At 41.9% G+C, this 21,787-nt stretch overlaps 1 protein-coding gene across 2 annotated transcripts in view; it reads left to right on the forward strand.

Annotated features, from left to right (window-relative positions):
* DEF6 (DEF6 guanine nucleotide exchange factor) overlaps positions 1–21,787 on the forward strand; it is a 59,801-nt gene that overhangs the window by 18,400 nt on the left and 19,614 nt on the right. For both annotated transcript variants that reach the window (XM_014052588.2, XM_014052590.2), the window contains exons 2-3: positions 11,132–11,272; positions 16,644–16,829. In XM_014052588.2, coding sequence (XP_013908063.2) covers positions 11,132–11,272; positions 16,644–16,829 — 327 coding nt within the window. The remainder of the gene's footprint in view (positions 1–11,131; positions 11,273–16,643; positions 16,830–21,787) is intronic.

Consider the following 21,787-nt stretch of genomic DNA (forward strand, 5'->3'; position numbering starts at 1 on the left):
TTAGGCCCAGGCAGCCTAGGGCATCTCTGGGGTCACCAACTCATTCTATGGCTGTGGACTCCCTGGCAGACTTAGATTCAGGGGCTGAGGAGGAATCCTTGGCTCCTTCTGAATTGGAGCCCCCTCCCCCTGAGGGTCAGGAGGCCATGCTATCTAAGGCGATGGAGGAGGTTGTGGCTTGTGCCATTTCATGGGGTATTTCTGATGGCATGTTGCAGTTAGCGGCTAAGTTGCCCTCTGTGGCGCCCAAACCCGTTGCGAGCCATACTGCACGCTCCAAAACCTCTGAGGCTAGGGCGTCCTCTCCTGCCCCAACGGGCCTTAGCGAAGTCTCAGATTTGGAGGAGGCTGAGATAGAGGTTCCAGTTCTCTCGGATGATGAGAACCCCGCCCCTGAGCAGACCACTAGTTCAGGCCTCTTCAACCCCGCTATGTTTCGGGCCATTCTCACCAAGGCCTGGGGGCCTTCCAGCCCCCATGGCCAAAACTCCATCTGAGCAAGCCACTGGAGTAACCATAGGGCCCCAGGATCCTGGAGCAGGCTTATTTAAGGAGGTGCCTCCGCCTCTGGACTTAGTCCTGGCCCCTCAATTGTTCCTAGATGTAATTCAGCGGCAATGGGCCCAACCGGGGTCCATGGCCAACCCCAGTGGAACGGACAGGAAGCTGTACACTATGGAGGCCCCACTGGAGGAGTTTCTGAAGCTTCCCCAGGTGGATGACCCTATCATGTCCCTCACCTCTCCCTCCTCCCTTCCCATGGAATTGCTGGAAGGGCTTAAGGCAGAGGACAAGAGGGTGGAATCCACGGCTCACAAGACTCACTTGGCTACCGCCTGGGCCATGCGCGCTTCCGCATCCTCTTCCTATTTTGGCAGGGCAGCCCTGTTCTGGCTTCGAAAGTTGCTAGCAGGGCTTCCGGCAGGAGACTCCAGGACTAGGCAGGATGTCAATAAGATTATTTCCGCTGTGGAGTACTCCGCTGACGCCTCTCTTGCGGCCACTAAATTTTCATCTAGGCCCCTGGCCTCGAATGTCACATTGAGGCGCCTGCTGTGGCTTCACCACTGGCAGGCTGGCGTGAAGGCGAAATGGAAGGTGGCTTCCGCTCCCTTCAAAGGGGGAAAGCTCCTTGGGGAGGCCTTGGACCCATTCCTGACTGAGTCCAAGGATAAACGCAAAGTGCTTCCTCCAGTCACTAAGAAGCAGGAACGTAAGAGTCAGCTCTTTCATAAGAATTCTTTTTGAAACAGCAAGCCCTCCACTTCCTCAGGCGACCCCGGTCGCACCTACGTTCCTCCACAGGATCGCTCCCAGGATAGGTCCTTGTTTAGGGGCAGAGGCAGGTAGCAAGGGTTCCGCAAGCCATTCCGAGGGGGTTATTCCAACAAACCCTTTCAGAAATCCAAGTGACCGTCACAGGGCTCCCCCCCGCATAGGCAGCCATCTCCAGCTCTATGCCGCTCAGTGGGAGGAGACCACAACAGACAGTTGGGTCAGGAACACAGTCCGCCACAGGCTGACCCTGGAGTTCCTGTCCCTTCCTTCAAGAACCTTCCTCCATTGCTCCATCCCCAGGTCCGCCCACAAGCTCCAACTGATGAGGGCGGAGATAGAACACCTCCTGGAGATAGCGGCCATAGAGGAGGCCCCCAGGGGTCAAGAAGGCAGGGGTTTTTATTCCATCCTCTTCCTGGTCCCCAAGTCCTCGGGGGGGGGGGGTGAGGGCGATTCTGGACCTCAAGAAGCTGAACAAACACTTAGCGTACAAGCGCTTCAAAATGCATTTCCTCCAGACCATCCTGGGCTGCGGGGTGATCTGCTGACTTCGATTGACCTGAAAGAAGCGTACCTGCATGTTCCGATCCACCCAGCGCATTGCAAGTTCTTGAGGTTCCAGTTCACCGATCACCATTACCAGTACAAGGCTCTTCCCTTCGGACTCTCATCGGCCCCGCGGACATTCAACAAGCTGCTGGCCGCTGTGGCTGCACGGCTCCGGTCTCTTCCCGTGAGATTGGAATGCTACCTAGACGACATCCTTATCCACTCGTCATCCAGGGGGCAGGCCCGGGCAGTCTTGAACACCACCATCAAGGTCCTGCATCTCCACAGGTTCTCAGTCAACCTCGCCAAAAATCACCTGACCCCGACCTGCAGAATCCAGCACCTCAGAACGATCATCAACTCCGAGACCTGCCAAGTCTTCCTTATTCAGGAGAGGGTGGACAGCATCTGGACCCTGGTGAGAAGCATCTGCTTGACCGGTTCAGCGTCGATCGTCTCCCTCTCGCAGCTGATGGGGAAGCTGGTGTTTCACATTTCGGTGGTCCCGTGGGCGCGGTTGCACACGCGAGAACTGCAGTGGTTTCTGCTCCCTCTCCAGAGGAGAAAGGCCAGCAACTCCAGAGGCGTGATACGGGTTCCCCTGAAGGTCCTCCGATCCCTCAGGTGGTGGCTGTCAGAGGCGCTCCTCAAGGACAGTTGCTTCAGAGAACTGGAGTGCCTGATAATCACTACAGACACCAGTCTCTTTGGCTGGGGTGCTCATCTAGGGACCTCGGTAGTCCAGGGCAGATGGTCGCAGGCGGAGCTCGCCCCCAACATCAACTGGCTAGAGCTTCGGGTGACCAAATTTGCCCTGTGCCATTTCCTTGATCAGGTCAGGGGCCGCGATGTACTGATTCTGACGGACAACATAGCCGCCAAAGCTTACATGAACCATCAGGGCGGACCACGGTCCCTGGCTCTGATGTCAGAAGCGGAGGCCCTGGGTCACTGGGTGGAGAGACGTCTTGCCTCAATTCGAGCAGACCACATCTCTGGCGTAGACAACGTGACGGTGGACTGGCTAAGCAGGACCACCATCCAGAACTCGGAATGGCGGCTGCATCCAAGACTGTTCTGCCAACTGTCCCAGAGGTTCAACCACCCGGTGGTCGACCTGTTCGCCTTGCCAGCCAACACACACCTCCCCTGGTTTTTCACCAGATTCCACTGCCCCAGGGCGGAGGGCACAGATGCTTTACGATCCCGTTGGCTTCCAGATCGACTGCATGCCTTCCCTCCTCTTCCTCTGATCCCACAGGTCATCTGGAAGATACTGGAAGAGGGGGCGGAGGTGCTGCTGGAAGCTCCTCATTGGCCGAGGAGGACTTGGTTCGCTGACCTGGTCAACCTGTCGGTATCCTGGCCATGGTGCATACCTCAGGAGCAAATCTCCCTCAGCCAGGGGGCTGTCCAACACCTGGAGCCCCATTAGCTGCAATTGGCCGTCTGGCACTTGAGGGGGACCTCCTGAGGCTTCACTGTTTTTCCGACAGAGTCATCTGGACTATTCAAGCTTCTAGACGACTTTCCACCTTCAGAATTTATGAAGCAACCTGGTCGGCCTTCTCACGTTGATGCCTCAGCCGTCAGATAGTGGCTTTGTCTGCGACCATCCCACAGGTCCTCGAATTTCTGCAGGGTGGTTTGGTCAAGGGCCTTGCACCCAACACTCTCCGTAGACAGGTGGTTGCCCTGGGCACCATTCTGTCCACTGACTCTCAGTTACCACTTTCTAGACATCCCCAGGTTCGGGGCTTCTTAAAAGGGGTGTCCAACATCTGTCCGCCCCCATCCATAGGTACCCTACCTGGGACTTGGCTGTTGTACTACAGGCGCTTGCCGCGTCCCCCTTTGAGCCATTGCGGACGGTGGGTCTGCGCCACCTCACCCTTAAAACTGCCTTCCTGGTCGCCATCACCTCAGCTCGCAGGATATCGGAATTGGCCGCCTTGTCAGTCAGAGGCGATCTCTGCATCTTCCACTCCGATAGAGTCATCTTATGGTTGGATCCTGCTTTCGTTCCAAAGATTAACACTGTTTTCCACAGGGCATAAGAGGTGATACTTCCGAACTTCTGTCCTCGTCCCAAGCACCAGAGAGAAGTAATGTGACACAAGTTGGACGTGCGGCAGGCGGTGCGCATTTACATGAAGCGGACTGCTCCTTTCCATAGGTCAGAAACATTATTTGTTTCATTCCAACCTGCTTCCATAGGAAAGAAAGTCACGTCCTCCACCATTGGATGCTGGCTCAGAGCAAGCATCAAGATGGCTTACGAGACTCAGGCCAGACTGGTTCCGCCTTGTATTACCACCCATTCTATAAGGAACGCAGCAACATTGGCCCTTGGGCTACTCAAGCTCCGATTGAGGAAATTTGCCATGCTGCTACATGGTCTGGTCCGTCTCCATTCATCCGAAACTACAAACTTGACATGTTCGCCTCCGCTGAGGCGCCCTTTGGGAGGAGAGTACCGTGGGCCCAGACAGTTCTTCTTCTTCCCTCCCGACTTCGACATAGCTTTGGCATGTCCCGTGCTTGGACACTCCAAGCAGCGCCTAGGAGAAAGACCGTTGGCTTACCTGAATGGTTGTTCTCTAGGCGCTGCGGAGTGTCCAAATCCACCCTTGAGGTGGGGCCACGAGGTGTGTTTCTTTCACCTTATGTCTTGGACTTGGACTTAGACTGGTTCGAGTTGTGGACTATTTGATTTTCTTCGTTTTTCAAAACTGAGCCTCTGAGGCAACCAAGAGCCGGAGCTACAATCAATTTTAAAACTCAGTTCCTTGGGCAGCAAGCTAAAGTTAACCCGTGCTTGGATACTCCGCAGCGCCTAGAGAAGGACCATTCAGGTAAGCCAACGGTCTTATTCAATTCAGGATCCTGCTCTATGATCGCAGGTCATTGTAGAGCCGCGGTGGCACAGTGGTTAGAGTGCAGTACTGCAGGCTATTTTTGCTGATCATCAGCTGCCAGCAGTTTGGCAGATTGAATCTCACCAGGCTCAAGGTTGACTCAGCCTTCCATCCTTCCAAGGTGGGTAAAATGAAGACCCAGATTGTTGGGCGCAATATGCTGACTCTGTAAGCCCCTTAGAGAGGGTTGTAAAGCACTGTGAAGCAGTATATAAGTCTAAGTGCTATTGCTATTATAGAGATGTGTTTACATTTCAGCAAACACAATTGCAATTCCTTGTATGATCTCTCAGCTGAATGCATAGTATTTAGCTTTTGCTTAAATGATGCCTATTCCCAGAAACTCTAGGTGAACAAATACCATAGAAAGCCCCCCAATACATAAGAATTTAGAAACAAACAAATACAAACACCATGAATTTAGAAGCCCAACCTCCTGCTGTGCAAGGCATAGACCAGTCAGATAGATGTGGAGGTGGCGTTGTGTATGTAACTCTACGTTGTACTCATTTTTAAGTCTTCGCCTTTTCACATCAACTTTGGAACAGGGCTTTGCTCCTTTGGATAATTCCTTGAACATAACTAAGGCATATAGTATATTTAAATGGATTGCATATACAGAAAAATGTGGTGGGTGGTCTGACTGTTAAATAATTTTGTTGAACCTTTGAGGATGAGGCTCACAGTTGCAATTGTTTTGCACCTCCTTCACATGTTCCCTCGATGTTTCTTTCATCTCCAAGAAAAAACTTTGCACTTCTCTCACTTGGTTTCTGTCTTACATAGCACATAATGTAAGTGCATATAAATACTTCTAGCAGCAAATAACTGAATCATCAAATCCTGGCAAGATTGATGGTGAGTTTAAAGGCCTCCTGGCTCTGGGGATTTTCCATTTTTAACTCTGCAGGTGGTGTACTTCCCCAATCAGTTGGTACATTTTTGGGGGGTTCTTTTGACTCTTGGCTCCTGTTAGGAGCTGGTAGGAGCTGTAACTGATGTATTTGTGTTTTGCATGTGTTCATCATCTGCACAATTCCTAGACTGTTATATCCTGCTTATCATAACTTCTGCTTTAATAACTTCCTGCTTGGATTACTGCACCTTACATGGGGCTGCCCTTGAAAGAGTATTTGGAAGCTGCAACTGGTCTAGAATGCAGTGGCATAAGCAGTTTTTGGCATTTCTCATAATGCTGATATACTATATTGGCTTCGTGAACTAGATTGGTTCTCAGTAGGCTTTTGGATAGAGTTCAAGCTGTGTCATCTATAAAGCCCTAGGTGACATCGGATGAAGGCTAATTACATGACCGCCTTTCTCCCATTGTTTCTGTTCACCCCACTAAATCTAGTAGAGAGACCCTGCTCCAAGGACTTTCTATCAAACAGTGCCATATTGTTGGACTCTGGAGTGACAGTGGCAGTCTTGTGGGACAGCATCTCATTTGTATGCTCCCATCCTTGTTAGGGTCTCATTTAGGGTCTTGTGAGTAGAAGAGTAGAACTCTGCTGTTGATCAACGTTTTCAATTGTGATGGAGTTATTGCTTATTTTTGAATATTAAGGATTATATGTTGTAGGTTTTTCTGATTTATAATCCTTATAAGCCACCCAGATCCTTTGAGTGAGATAGGCACCTATATACATGATAAAAATAAAACCACCATTAATATTAACATTTATTGTTCATATTTTTTATTGCACTTTACCTTTTACTTTTTAAAGAAACTAGATTGGTAAATATCACGGCTTTGTCTCCTTGCAGACTGCTGTGGCAAAAATAAGAATTTTGTGGCATCTCTTTTATAGGTTGCATCTTCCGCCAGCGAGATTGGCAAAAATGTTTAGAAATGTATTGCCAAATTGTTGGAAATGCGATCACAAATCAGACACATACTACCATATGTGGTGATTGTGTAAAAAACAGAAGAATATTGGCAGAAAATTCAAATGTGCCTGGTAGTGTTAACCAAAGAGGAAATAGAATTCAAAACAGAATTATTTCTTTTGCGAATTATAAAGGACAAATATAACAAGGGGGTAATCTACTTAACAATAGATATTACAAGGGCAGCAAGAATGGTTTTTGCTGAAAAACTGGAAAAACAGGGAAATTCCACAAAAAGAGGAAATGATGAGGAAAATTCTGACTTGTGCTGAAATGGATAGACTGACGTGGGAAATGAAAAATAAAGATGAAGCAGTATACTACAAGATCTGGGATAAATTTTATTGATGGTTGGAACAGAAAAGGGGGGGGGCAAAATAAAAAATGACTAGGAACTATAGAATGGAAAATTAGAATTATGTATGTAACGATAACAGAGTGAAAATGTATAAGACAAGATCAAAGTATTATGGATGGAAGTAAGATGTCTTTATATTTGTAAGTACTGAACAGAACAAATGTAAATAAGCAAGGTGGTTATGATATTTAAATTTATATTTTAGTATGTATGGCAAAGACATTGCCAGGATGGTTACACTGTGTCCAATGTTTTATTGTGTGTTTAATAAAAAAACTTTTAATTAAAAAAAGGGATTTTGTGGCATCTTAATCCATTTTGACAAAACTGGCATATCCAGTATATAAAATATTTGATCTAATATGTGTTATTAAATAAGCCTTGCACACAAAAGCTTACTATTCTTCAATGTGCCAAGACTCCCTTATGTTAATGTTTTAAGAAATATTTTTTTGAACCTGTCAGCAGTATTCTTTTGTAATAAAGGCCATAAAAGTTAGTTAAACTAATCCATTATAAAGAAAATATTTATCCAACAGCTATAAAAATAGATCAGCTTTGTAAAATATGTTTATAACCATAAGGCAATAAACAGACTTACACTAAAAGCAGAACTGGTTCAGTGGAACAAAGAAAAATTGTGAAAATTCAGCTAGTAACAATATTTTGAAAAGAACATTACTGTTCCCTGCTTTAGATCTAGAGCAAATTAAGTTTGTTGATGGCTAAATGAGTGTTTGTGTTAATAAAAATTACCAATATAAAGTCAGAAGGCAATATGATACAAAAATACTTTAGGTCTTATTCCTTTATTTAAAAATTGGTCAGTCCAAACTTTAAACTCAGATTTAAATGTATAACCGACTCACAATTCCAGTAATGTCTGCGGAGATTCTCAGTCATCCAGGTCATGGTTGCTACTTGGAGAATTTGTAAGTAGCCAAATTTGCTATCATAACCTTTTTGTGAATAGATAATGCTCTTAATGGCATCCTTTTTGAAAAAGCACGCAGAACATGTTTTGTACTTTAAATTTGTCTCTGGCCCCCCAAAAATGTTGACTTACCTAAGACAGACTTAAGTCGGATTATTTTTTATATACAGTACATTCTCTGAGTTTAAGCAGTTTGGCTTAAACGTCCTTTTAATCTATTTCCCATAATATCCCAAAGAATTCTCCCAAACCCAAAGAATTATCTGAAATGTACTTTGGGAGTTTTTGCAGAGTTTACCGTGTCCAGTAGCGTGAAGGAGAACAATGAAAATGTGTACTAGCATGGTGAAAAAAGTCTGAAAAGTTGGGGTTGATTTTTGACAGTTGTGACAAGAACAATATAAGTAGCTTGACTAATCACTCTAGGTAAAAGTCTGTATAAAAGTGACAATATTGCATTGTCTTACTTGAGTCTAGTTACCTGAATTGTTTTCAGCTCTTGTTATCTAAAGATTAAGATAAAACACCTGCAGCACAATCCGACCAGTGGTGGGTTTCAAAATTTTTTACAACCTCTTCTGTAGGTGTGGCCTGCTTTGTGGGAGTGGCTTGCTGGCCATGTGATTGGGTCGGAGTGGCTTGCCAGCCATGTGACCGAATGGGAGTGGCTTGGCAGTCATGTGACTGGGTGGGCATGGCCAACTTGTAAAATGTGGTGAAACTTACTTAACAATGCTCTTGCTTAGCAACCAAAATGTTGGGTCAGAAACTCTGGCATTTGAAGCACGCAAGTCTTAAAGCTGTCAAGTTACAAGACCCTTGAACCCTTGCCCTTTAGAAAAAAAAAAACCTGGGATGTTCAGACTTGACAGCTTTAAGACTTTAAGGTTTAGATAGGACTCTTAAAGGCGGGCAGGGCGATTGGTGAGCCAGCCAATCAGTGAGCAGCGGGCGGGACAAGCGTGGTGCGGACGGGTGGGGGGAGGGAGCTGGAACCGGTTCTAAATGGCACGGTAGATTTGTGGAACCTCTTCTGTAGAAGAAGTTAGAACTGGCAGGAACCCACCTCTGAATCCTACTTATGTTTACTCATTACTAAGTACCACTGTGTCAGGAAAAAGTACCTAAAATTGTAGTTTTTGAGATGTAGATATTTCTTTGATCTTTTCCTTATTCTAACTAATAAAATCTGATTACATAATACTTTTTCTTAGCTGAGAAGATTCTTTTTAATCCAAAATTTAATCCAGCTATTTCAGGTATCAAATGTTACTGCATTCTGTTAGGGATGGGTGAGTGGATATAATGGCTACAGTTTTGCGAGATTTTGACTATCGCAATTGGTGTTCAGTCTCTCAGAAGATCACCAAAGCCATGTAGGATTGCCTCAAATCTTCAGAAGCTTCAGTTTTACTTGAAATCCTGCATGCTATTGTGCAAGATTTAGCCATTTCAGAGATTTTTTAAAATCTTATTTTATTACTGTTTCTGTAAAATGGTTTCATATTTTTCTATATCCTGATAAAATGACCATATCAGGGTTTTCAGGGCCCATTTTGGCAAGCCTTTTTAATGAAGAAGCCCTTACATGCATTCTGTGCAAAACAGAAAGACTTTCTTTGATAAATTAACATAAACATAGGCCCTGCAAATCCCAAATGAACTCCCAAATGAGTTGAACCTCTGTAAAACGTGTTCATCCTTGTGGACTAGTCTATTGTTTGGTTGCTGAGAAACTACCTGATCCCTCCCCTTCCCCATCAAACATTTAGAGTGGCTGGAATTTGGAGTAAGGCTGTCATCACAGAGAATACCCAATGTCAACACTTCTGCTTGAGAGATGTTTGTCTTTTAGATTGCAATCACTTTCTTGGGGAATTAGTCCAAATGAACTCTATTAATTTCTGAGTGTGTATATAGAAGATTTCACTGTGAGTGTGTTCTGTTGTAATTCAAAAAGTAAAGCAAATGATTCTTGGTAAAGGAAATATTAATGAAATAGTATTTATTGGGTGAGAAATTTTAAAAGTTGTATTCTACTTTGGGAGAGTTGATATTGTATCTTTATATTAAATGAATAATTAAATGGATTCCTGGATGATATTGTCTTGTGGACCTGTGTGTAAAAGTGTTCCTTTTACTTCTTACTGCTCTAAATAGTCAATTGAATAAGCGTACTCTATGCTTACTTTAAGCATAGAAGTGGGCTGGGACCTAATGAACTCTGAAAGTCTTGTGCATTTTGAATTGTAAATGCAAACTATTCCTTTGTACATACAATAGAGAATTTTGCAGAAGGAAAGTTTCATTTGATTAATCCTGGTCAAGCTTGACCTTGACATATTCAATCTTCTGGCAAAATAAAATGGGAAACTATCAGAACCAAGATGCTCTTCCCTCTTCTCTTCGTCCTTCCTCTTACTCCCTCTTCAGCTGGTGTTTTGGTCACCTTCCTGATTGCATGTGCCTGCATAATTCCTGTTCCCAGCCAGGGTATGCATCCTTTGGCAGTCAACCCAATGTCGAAGGTGGAGGGCTTTTGTTCAGTGTCTGCTTTTCCAAAATCATGGTCTTCTAGGGAACCACGAGTGACCACTCATGGAACCCTAGGATTCCACACAGCCCTGGTTAAGAAACCGCTCACTAGGCTAAAGTTTGGTAGGCTAGTTTGTTGTTCATTGCCTTTTATGAACAGAGCCAGGAGTGTCTTCATACAGATGTTATAGAATGTCTTCTGTATGTAAGGATACAAACCCATTTTAGTTGAGAGAAGGAAATGGTTAAAGTACATTGTATACATTATTTTACATTCAAGGCTGTATATTCTGTTATTGTAAGATGTTAGTGCTCTGAGAGGCTCTAAAAGTCTTGAATAGTTTACCTTTGCTCAGATTTTCAAGTAAACAAATCATTAACATAATTTTTAATGAAGAAGGGACTGAAATAATTTGTTATCTAACCTGGCCTTTCCCTACTTCATAATATTCAAGGTTGGACATATTTGCAGATATGCTAGTTGTTCACATGTCTGTTCGGGAATAGGGCCAATTATAGTTTCAGTAAGGATGTGAGAATGATAGCCACTAAGTTCATTCTGTTTAGTATGTGAATGAGGCAATAATGTAAAGAATAAACAAACAAGCATGATGTCCTGTATTGTATCTAATTCATTACTGAATGCTTGTTGTTCCCTTATTATCCCAGGTGCTTTCTCACAACCTCTACACTGTGCTTTGTATTCCTCATGATCCTGTAGCTTTGGAGGAACATTTCAAAGATGATGATGATGGCCCAGTATCAAGTCAGGGATATATGCCATATCTCAACAAGTATATATTGGACAAGGTAAGCCTTTTTCTCTTTCACTCACTTTGATAGCCTGAAGTTCAGCCTCTCTGATACTTTGGATAAGCTGATAGTTACAGTTTTTGCTGGCAGGTTAACGTCTACAGGAAGACTTTTAACCAGTTAGTTCTTTGTTTTTACAGTTACTTTGCATATACAAGAGGGAAAATGATCTCTATTTCTGAAAAAGGGAAGCCTTCCAGTTCTCTCCTTCCAAAGGGTAGCATGGCTACATGTTTATGTGGTTTACCTAGAAGAAAAATATTATTAATTGAATGTGCTGTTGTCATGTCAAGACAGATTTGTTATTCTATATCACAGGAATTTTTCTGGGATGAACAATTAATTAACACATTGTTGGAAAGCCCTCTATTCAGAAATGTGCTAAAAAAAGTACAGCACAGGTATGAAACATGACCTATAGTAGTATGCCCAAACTTGATGTGCTCACAATGTGTTGGTATATGAAATATAATGGCTTAAAGTTAGTTATAATGGCTTAAAGGTTTACTGGGAATTATGGGCGATGCGGTATAATATATTTGAGTGCAAGCATTTGGAGAAAATTGATTTACAGAGAAAATTGGAAAATTCTGGGTACAATTTGCTTAAGAATTAGTAGGTTGTCCTTATAATATATTAAGAATGAAATGTTCTTGAAACTTCTGAAAATTGATGTGGAATTACTTTGACCACAGTTTTATGACCATAAAGGTGGCCTTGAAGCTGTCCAGACTTGCATCTATACATGTTTCATATCTCCTTCCTGTTCTTCCTACAGCAGAAGAACAGTCAGAATTATAATTTCAAATCTTTACAATACCACTTTTTTAAAAAGTCAGAAAAATCCTGTGATTATCAAATCTTTATCTTTTGATTATGGCATTCATGCTCACTGCATGCCACATATACAATTACAGCAGTTTTTGCAGAATTCCACGTATTCTGTTATGGTCTAAAGTTCAAAGTTATTAATAGTATGAAACCCAACAAAATCAGTTTGGCTAGTTTATAAGCAGTTTGACGATAGAATGGTTCCAATATTTCTTGCTCCATCCCCAGAACCCTTTATGCATTTAAAAACAGAATCAATTTTTGACTCTTAAAGTAAAGAAGGCACAAAACAAACATTTAAATGGACAAACAGGGAGGAGGAAGAAAAGGAATAAAGCCTGCATGGTGCATAGGGAGGAGGATAGAGAGAAAGGGGGGATTAGCTGCATTGTTGTGGGGAGGCTTTATCATCGACAGCCAAAGATCTAAAGTAGTGATCTATACAGCTCTCACTTTGATGATGTTCTGATATATTTGAAAACTTGATTTTGCTTCCAGACCTGGGGGTAGGGTATCTATTGATACTTCTCTGAGCTTGGTTATTATCTTGCAGACGTTCCATTACCCAAACTAGATAATATCATTAACACCAAGAGCCCTTCGACCCTGAGCTACAAATATTCTACTTTATCCACGCATTGTGTTAAAATGTGGTTTGCTTAGTGATGGTTTATTATGTAAGCTAAAGTTGTATAATTGTTATAGCTAACTGTCCCTCTTCATCTGAGAATTAGCTCCTGTAAGCCCCACAGTAAAACCCACCTGCCCCTTTTGTGCAAAGAAAAGACAAGGGGACAGCTGTTTCCCTATATTATAGTACAATGATAGTGAACCTTTTCATCACCAAGTTCCAAAAAGGGAGTGCACGAGTGCAGCACTGAGTGACAAAAAGGGATCACGAAAAGGGAGTAGCCAGGAAGATAAGCTGCCCAGGGGGCATGCGCGCACTGGAAAATGAACTTCAGGTTTCCGGCATGTGTATGTGTGCCGGCCAGCAAGTCTTCTGGTTACTGCTGCGCATATGCAAGCGCCAATCAGCTGGCCAGCATGCATGCTCACACCGGAAAATGGAAGACCAGCTCTTTTGGTTTCCAGCACTGCCGCACACACAAAGGCCAGCTGATCGTCGCAGGCACAGCAGAAACCTGGAAGAGAACAGGTGCCGCCGCGCATGCCAGGCAACATGGCTCCATGTGCCACTTTGGGCATGCATGCCATAGGTTCACCATCACAGCTATGGTTCTTGCATTTGCTCTACTGACTCCATAATCTCTAAGAGTTTATCTTAGAGAGAGAGTAATTCTCAGCAGAAAAAGTGATTGTCCATCCCAATCCAATCCATGACTGCTTTCATTAAAGGAATTCAGCCTGCTTCTCTTTCGTGGCATTCTGATGTTACAGTTTGAAGCACCTTTCTTTTGGGAGCAAGATCTGTGGAATTCTCTTTTGCGTAAGCATTTTTAAAATAACCCTGTTGCTGTTTTTAGAAAGCTACTGAGAAAGGCATGATTTGACAAAAATAGGGTAGTAAATCAAAAGTTGTAAAGTCATTACATGTTCCCTACTTTTTCCTATTGTATGGCTTATGCTAAGAGATCTGGATCAACAGAATTCATCTGCCTTAAATTAGGATTGTGGTGTTATAATCTTTTCTTAAATTTGTCTTCAGTCAGTAGGGGAAAAAACCTTTTACATAATTCAAGAGTTTTCATTAATTGTGAACAAAGTGAACCAGCAGCTGAAGTGTGAAATAGTCAAGGAAATGCATAAGAATTTAAAATGAATTATTTTGGAACTAACCTATTTATTTTTTTAACTTAGCACTAACTGAGGAAGAGATGTTGTTTTAAGTTGAGGACAAAGGAAACTTCCTTTTGGAAATCTGCTTCTGTTATAGTATACAAATTCAGAAATATACAGTATCTAGAAAGCCAAGAAAGATCAAAAAGATAATACTTGAGTGCAGAATCCTTTGCATAAAGTACCATGAAAATCTGGTTTTTGAAGCACTTTCTATTTTCTTTCAAAAGGAATGGGTTCCCAATTTTTGTTTTTGAGGGAAGCCTCAACTATGGATATCCCTGTTATGAAAAGACCACTGTTCAGTGATGGGACAGATGCCTTTTTATGTAAAATATCCCAAATTTGGCATGTCAATGTAGAGTCCTGTGATATAATGGAGAGTTAGTGCTGTTGGCAACTTCAGTTGATGTAGGTTAACCACAACAGCAGCATTATCATTATATTATTAAGTTAAAAAAATGAAATGAATTCCCCAGCTGCAATATTTTGGCTAAAGATAGATCATATAGCCAAGGAAGGTGCCATCAGTAGTCACCTTCAGTGTAAGATCACTTTCTGTGGGTTTTGTATCTTCTTAGGGCTTAAAATTCAGGAAAAGCTGATACTCTTAAGCTGCCACTACACTGAGGTTAGTTTATGTTGCTATTGTTGATGCTTCATCAGGGCAGGATATGGGTGAATAGTCTTATGATATGTGTGTGTGTGTGGAGATTGGATATGTGTACCTGCCCTGGGAAGGAAACTTAGTGGAGGAGGGTGGAAAAGAGGAGTTGAGGAGATAGGCGGGTAGGGAGATATGGTAGGAATCTGAGAGTGGGCCATCTTCAGGGATACTGGTTTGAAAGAAAACTTGCTGTCTGTTTTGTTGCGTTTGACATGGATCCTCAGTGATCCTGTACTTTGGCTGTGCTTTTGAATGCCAAGTTGGTGTGTAACAAAACCCTCATTCATGATCTCATCATGGAGGAGGGTGTAACTTGGCATGTTTTTACTGAGATCCAGAGGGTGTCATAATTGTGCCAAGCAAGGTTTTGGGTTCTGTCCAAGAGAAGGAGAAGGGATGAACATTGTTATCTATGTTAAGAGAGCTTTAGATTCTTTCATACCATGGATAAAGGACAAATTTGAATGCCCTGCTGCATGCCATTTATTTTCACTTCAATCAATAGCTGAATATATGCAGAGAACTAGCTTGTATGAGCTAGACCAGGGATGTCAAACTTGTGTTATCACATTGTCGTAACTCGCATCCCCCGTATGCTCTCCGCACATGCACGGCAGAGAGCCGAAGACCAGCTGGCTGGCGGGAGGCACATGTCCATGTGTGGTGGAGCTGGGCTGGGATGACGGCTGGCGTGCCCGCAGAGAGGGCATCATGTGTCACCTGTGGCATGCATGCCATAGGTTCACCATCAGGGCCATAGAACATTGAACTACTTCCCTAGAAAGCAGGAGAACATGTGGATCCTATACTACCATTCTGTAGATTGTTCCATCAGTGGAGAAGAGCAAGAGTTAAAGTTACATCGAGAATTAGAACTTCTTCAGGAAGAAATGTTAATTATGTTAAGTCTAAGAAATACAAGGCCAAGGGAGGTTAAGTTGTGGGAAAGGTGTCAAGAAGAAACTTAGAATTAAGATTACAATGGTTATAAGAGGGATCTGGGCTGTTACATTGACAGAAAGGACTCAGGGAATACTGCAACTGTCTTAAATATGAGTCAGTTGCCAATCATCTGAATTTTGATCATGTGATCATGGAGATGCTGCAATGGTCATAAGTATGAAAAATGGTCATAGGCAGTGGGGGTTGCCAATTTTGTTACTACCGGTTCGCTTATGTACTCGCACATGCTTGCTCGTACGCGAAGAGTCTGGGCAGGTAGGCGGAACCTCCCGTGGCTGCTGCTACCGGTTCGCCTGATCTGGGCCGAACTGGGAGCAACCCACCTCTGGCCACAGGTCACTTTTTTCAGTGCCATTGTAACTTTGAACAGTCACCAAACGAACTGTTGTAAGTCAAAGGCTACCTGTATGTGTGTGGCCTAGAAATCCTAACTACATCGTGAAAAGTAGGTTAAAAAACTGGCGTAAAGCATAAATACTTAGAGCTGTCCCAAGAATGAAAAAAAAATATTAAGCAAACAAATCCTAACCTCAGTGAAAGAGCCCATCAGTGATTGTATACTGCTTTACTTGAAGGCAAGTATTTTTGCATAGAGGAAATGAACAAAGCACACAAACCAGAAAACTGGTATAGCATTGTGGTAAAGAGATTAAATTGTGCATCAAGAAGGCTCAAGTCTGCATCTTGTCTCTAGCAAGCAACAGTCAGCTATAATATAATCATCTCCCCCACCTCCATGGCAGATAATGTACACTGAAGGAAAAAAAAGAATGCAGCATTAATTTATGTTCTTATTTATTTATTTGCCAATGTTAGGTACTACCCATCTCACTGTCAGATATTAAATATTACTATATTTATAATTCATAACTCAGCCTTCATGCCCTTTGTAGAGGAAATGCAAGACATGTTTATTTCTGGCTTTGGCAGTTGTATTAAGGAATTGGCACACTTTTGACAAGCAGATGTGGCTGATTTTTGCTGCCAAATTTTGATAACAATCAGGAGCTTGGAACTATCTGTGAGCTGTGGGTTTCTCACCCCATTTGGGAAAATAAGTGACCATTATTTGTCTCTCAGTAAAAATGAACAACTTTCCTTTTGCAGGTAGCAGAAGGAGCTTTTGTCAAGGAGAGTTTTGATGAACTTTGTTGGACATTGACAGCAAAGAAGAATTATAATCCAGATAGGAACGGAAACAGTGTTGTATCCCATGGAGATGCTTTCAAATTATGGTGCCTCTTTAACTTTCTCTCTGAAGACAAATACCCTCTTGTTATGGTCCCAGATGAGGTATGATTGCATTGAAGTTTTTTTTTTATTTAAAAAAATGTTCTTGCTTTAGTTATATCATTATAGAGATTATTTGAAACTCAGTGTTGTGGCATGGTATCTGCATCTAGCTATGTATTTATAGATAAGTTTGCAGATCTGTAATATGCAATACTTCGTGATTTGATAAACTACTCTAATTTGCATTTTGTGCTTCCGGATGATCATTCTTTTGAAAAAGCTCTCCTTCACTTAAATCATCTTAATTTTGTCATGGTCTTCTTCTGAAGGATTTGCCCTCACTCTTGTCTCATGTGGGCCTATATTTTTAGCTTTTTGTTTTATAGGAAGAAATGTTAATTATGTTAAGTCTAAGAAATACAAGGCCAAGGGAGGTTAAGTTGTGGGAAAGGTGCTATTGCTATTGCTATTGAACACAGCTGATTTATTTTATAAATCAAAAACAGCAGCTTGGAATACAGATGGCTACGTTAGTTTATTTCCAATAACTAGTTTTTATTGGCAAGTCTATTATATTGCATTTTAAGAATAAGTTATACATTGTAAGGAAAAAAACCCTGATAGAAATCATTACTTTTTTGATTTTTGATTGTAAGCCGCCCTGAGTCGCCTCAGGGAAAAGGGCGGCCTATAAATAAATAAATCTACAATCTACAATCTACAATTATTTAAAGCTATATATTTAAATTCACTTTGTCGTTGGGTACATGAGTAGAGAATGCATGAATACGCTAAACTATCAAACAAACTACTCAAATTGAAGAACAATTGCCAGAAAACATGTAGTTTGAGGCTTCTATTAAGGTTAGTCATGCATATGTAACATTATGTGTGTGTATTTGGGGACAGAGAGAGAAAATCATCTAGTATGCACAATGACAGGATGTGGGATGTATTTTGAATTCTTTTCTTTTATGCATAGAATAACTGCTGTGGGTTGCATCAGCTGTTCTAGGCTCACTGATGTATCTATCCCAAAAGAAAGTATTATTGCATCCATGTTTTCCTTTTTTTCTGGAGAGTGCAGCAGACTATATGTGGAGATCAAAGGAAAGACTACCTCCAATTACCTTGTAAGATAAGATTTGCCTCAGAGAAAGAAACTAGTCTAAAATCACCCAGTACCTTCTGTGGCTAAATAACAGCCTGATTTTGGAACTTCCCAGCTCCAGTTCAATCTCTGAATCAGCATGCTAATATGATTCTATAATCAATTAATGACTCTCTAGAATTAACTCTCTAGAATGATTACGTGTAGTCAAGAAATGTCCAATGAAGTAGAACTACTGCTAATGGTACAAACTCTAAATTCCACAGTGCTTGCTGATAAGAGGAAAGATTTTTTTTAATCTAATGTATAACACCTCACTTTTGTTGGCCGAAATCCAGCTGTAGGTTAGCCAGACATAAACGTATCATCTTCCTGGCTCTTATACTTTCCCTCGTATTGTCTAACATCTGCAGGTGGATGTAGTCAACTTTCTTTTCCTTCAGATTTTGCTCTCTTCTAGATTGCCTCATCCTACTCCCCCCACCACCGTTCTTCAGCAGAAAAAAGCATTGCATGAATAGGAAGTTAGCAGTTAAGCTTCCTGTTTCCACCAAAGTATTTCCTGTTTCTTTAAATTGTAAAAAAAAAAAGGTGTGGGTAAACTAGAGTTGTTTGGAGTCAAGTTTCAGTTAATATTTTGTTTTGAAGAGGAAAGTCAACATCTTGGAGCAGTAATTTTATTGATGTTGCAGTTCTGAGCCCAAAGAACTTTCCTTCCCATTTTAGGTTCAACTGAATTGTGATAGGCTTTCATACTTGTGCTAGATCAGGGGTGTCAAACTTATAGCGTCTTCTTGTCATCAGGTGACCTCAATTAATTTATGCACTTTGTCAAAGATTGAAATAAGATTGGTTTGGCATGATCTGTTTTTAATAAACCCATACTGCCTTTTAAATAGATAGCTAGATGATAGATGGAGGGAGGGAGAGAGGGAGGGAGGGAGGGAGGGAGGGAGGGAGAGAGAGAGAGAGAGAGAGAGAGAGAGAGAGAGAGAGAGAGAGAGAGAGAGAGAGAGAGAGAGAGAGAGAGTTGTTTCTAGATGTTCGCAGATCTGTTTTTTTAATATCTTTGCCAGTATCTTTCCAAGTATGGATGGTAGGTTGATTGGTCTGTAGTTTCCTTGGTTTGTTTATTTTTTCCCTTTTTTCAAGATGGCAACCACACCAGCTCTTTTCCAACCCTCAGGTAATCCCTCAGTGCTTCAGGATTTTTGAAAGATATGATAGAATAGTTCTGAGATAACATCTGCCAGCTCCTTCAGAACTCTGTGATGTAATCTGTCAGGTCCCAGTGATTTATATTCATCAAAACCATTTTCTTATTTATTTTAATATTTATTTCTAGTCTTTTTTACACTTATGTCTTTGGTAGGTTGAGCTATAGTTTCTTTTTGCATGAAGTGATACAAAGAATGAGTTAAGAAACTCTGCTTTCTCTTTACTGCCTGTTACTTCCTTGCCATCTTCCCTATTTAGTGGACCGACTGTTTCTATGACTTTTTTTCTTAATATTTATGTGTTGAAAGAAACTTTTAAAATAATCTTTGACTTTTGTTGCAAGTCTTTGTTCATTCAGAGCCTTTGCAGATTCAGGCAATTTGCTGATATTCTGCCTTAGTTATGTGTCCCTTAGTTATATTGTACTTTTTATCTTCCAGTTTACCAGAGAGATCTTTGTGCAACCATACTGGTTTCTTCTTGGATTCTAAGAACCCAACAGGATAACCCTGTTGGGTTCTTAGAATTTGCTTAACCATTTGATTTGCTAACACAAAGTGGGTTAGACCGAATGGTTTGATGATGACATGTAATGGAGACTTTTTGAGTTTTTAAGTTTATATTGAAAGTAATCTTTTGGATACATAGTACTAAAAGACAGGTTATGACTATTTTAAATAAATATGAAATATAAATATGAAATATATATAAATATTATATAAATATAATATAGCAGTTTTCCAAGGAGATGTAGGCTATGCGCTCACAAACATCAGATAAGTTAGTGCTTATTATGTCAGACATATGATTACAATTATTTGAGTTATCAAATGTACAGTTATCAGAATTTTTACCACACCTGCAAGACGGTTATGACAATAAAAAACTGCAGAATTTTGAAGCATGGAATCAGAAAATATCAACAATGTCAGCATGTCTGTTTCTATGCATAGACTATGTCCTGTATCTTTTTCTTATTTTTACTTTTTTCCCCTTGCACTTTTTACTTTTCTATTTCTATTTTTTCTGATCCACAAAGAGGTGTGAAGCAACTAGTTTAGCATATCAAGATTGGAGAGGCCAAAGTCTTTTGTTAAGAGTACAGGAAACGAAAGAAACTACTGATTCTATTGTGGGTGCACAGTTCAGAAAGGACAGAGACATATTTAGAGGAGGTCTGTCACAATGGTAAACAGTTTGGAAAGCAAACACTATGAAGAGTAGTTAAAGGAACTAGGAATACGTAACCTACAAAAAGCAAAACTGAAACTATAGCATTATTCAAATATCTTAAATATTATCACACAAAAGAAGAAATTGATTTATATTCTGTTGCCTGGAGGTTGGGTCTAGAACCAGTGCTTAAAATTACAAGTTGTTAGACATTAGAAAGTACTTCCTGACTGTATGGATTGCTAGCCAACATAACAGACTGCCTCATGAAGTGGCAAGTTGTGCTTCACTAGAGACCTTTAAACACAACGTGGTCATCTATCAAAGATGCTGTGGTGGATCCTGCACTGAGCAAAGGGTCCCTATCAGTGGTGGGTTGCAGGCGGTACACCCTGTACGGGTGTACCGTGCCTGCCCAAAGCACCCGATACCGTTTCGGTATGGTGCTCCGGAGGTGTCACCCGCCTGCCCGAGCTCCTTCCCTGTATTTAAGCTCTTTGGCGCTTCTGTGCACGAAGCGCATGGCACCTGCGCAATGCTCCACCGAGCAGCTGGAGCATCGCAGAGGCTTGTGGAGGCATCGCAAAAGGCAAGGACGCATGCACGTGCTGCGCCCGTATGCGTCTGCGCTGTGCGCATTCATGTGGTGGATGCTGGGATCCGGAACCCACCACTATGGTTTCTTTCAATGTTGTGATTCACTTTTTATAATGTATACATTTGGGAAATTGTTCTATCAGTGTTTCTCAACCTCAACAACTTTAAGATGTGTAGATTCAACTCCCAGAATTCTAAATCCAGCATGTTAGGAAATTCTGGGAGTTGAAGTCCAAACAACTTAAAGTTGTTGAGATTGACAATACAGATTCACTGGATAAGGCAAGAAGTTAAAGCCCAAGTAGTACTATTTGGAAAGGGAGCAAAGTGTAAAGAATGCAGCTCTGTGGTGTCTTTGTATGGTGTATATGGAATCATTCTCCCAGTCATAGACTGGCCTGGAAAAGAAGCCCAGGCAAAAGTAAAGGGAGCTTTGTGCAATCTGTGTAGTCTGCTGTTATAGGCTGCACCTGCCACTTCAAAGAAGGAAAAGGCAAATAATCACATGACTTCCTTAGTGCTTGAGTAAACTCTTAAGGCCACAAGAGCAGGATTTGGATTTTTTTTAGCTTTTTAGCTGTTAGCCCTATCTTCCAGTGTACATGTGACATTTCTAAGTCAGTGGGTAGGATTAATACCAGTGGCAAAAAAAATCCTGAACTTTAAGGCACTTCGACATATCACTGTTTCCATTTCCTATTCCATGCAGAGTAGAACAGAACTGCATATTGACCAAGCCTATCAGCGTTCTCACTTCAACCATCAAAATATGTCATTGTCTGTGCCTTCTCCAAGATATGTACTCCAAGATACCTGAAGCAACAATATCTTCTTTAGATTGGTAGATTCCCCAACCTACCTATTCCCCAACCTACCTTCTACAACATGTGTACTTTTTTGGGGGGGGGGGTGTCCATTT

This window comes from Thamnophis sirtalis, unplaced genomic scaffold, assembly GCF_051295495.1.
Source record: "Thamnophis sirtalis isolate CommonGarterSnake01/CBP01778 unplaced genomic scaffold, rThaSir2_p1.2 scaffold_7, whole genome shotgun sequence".
Lineage (NCBI taxonomy): Eukaryota > Metazoa > Chordata > Lepidosauria > Squamata > Natricidae > Thamnophis > Thamnophis sirtalis.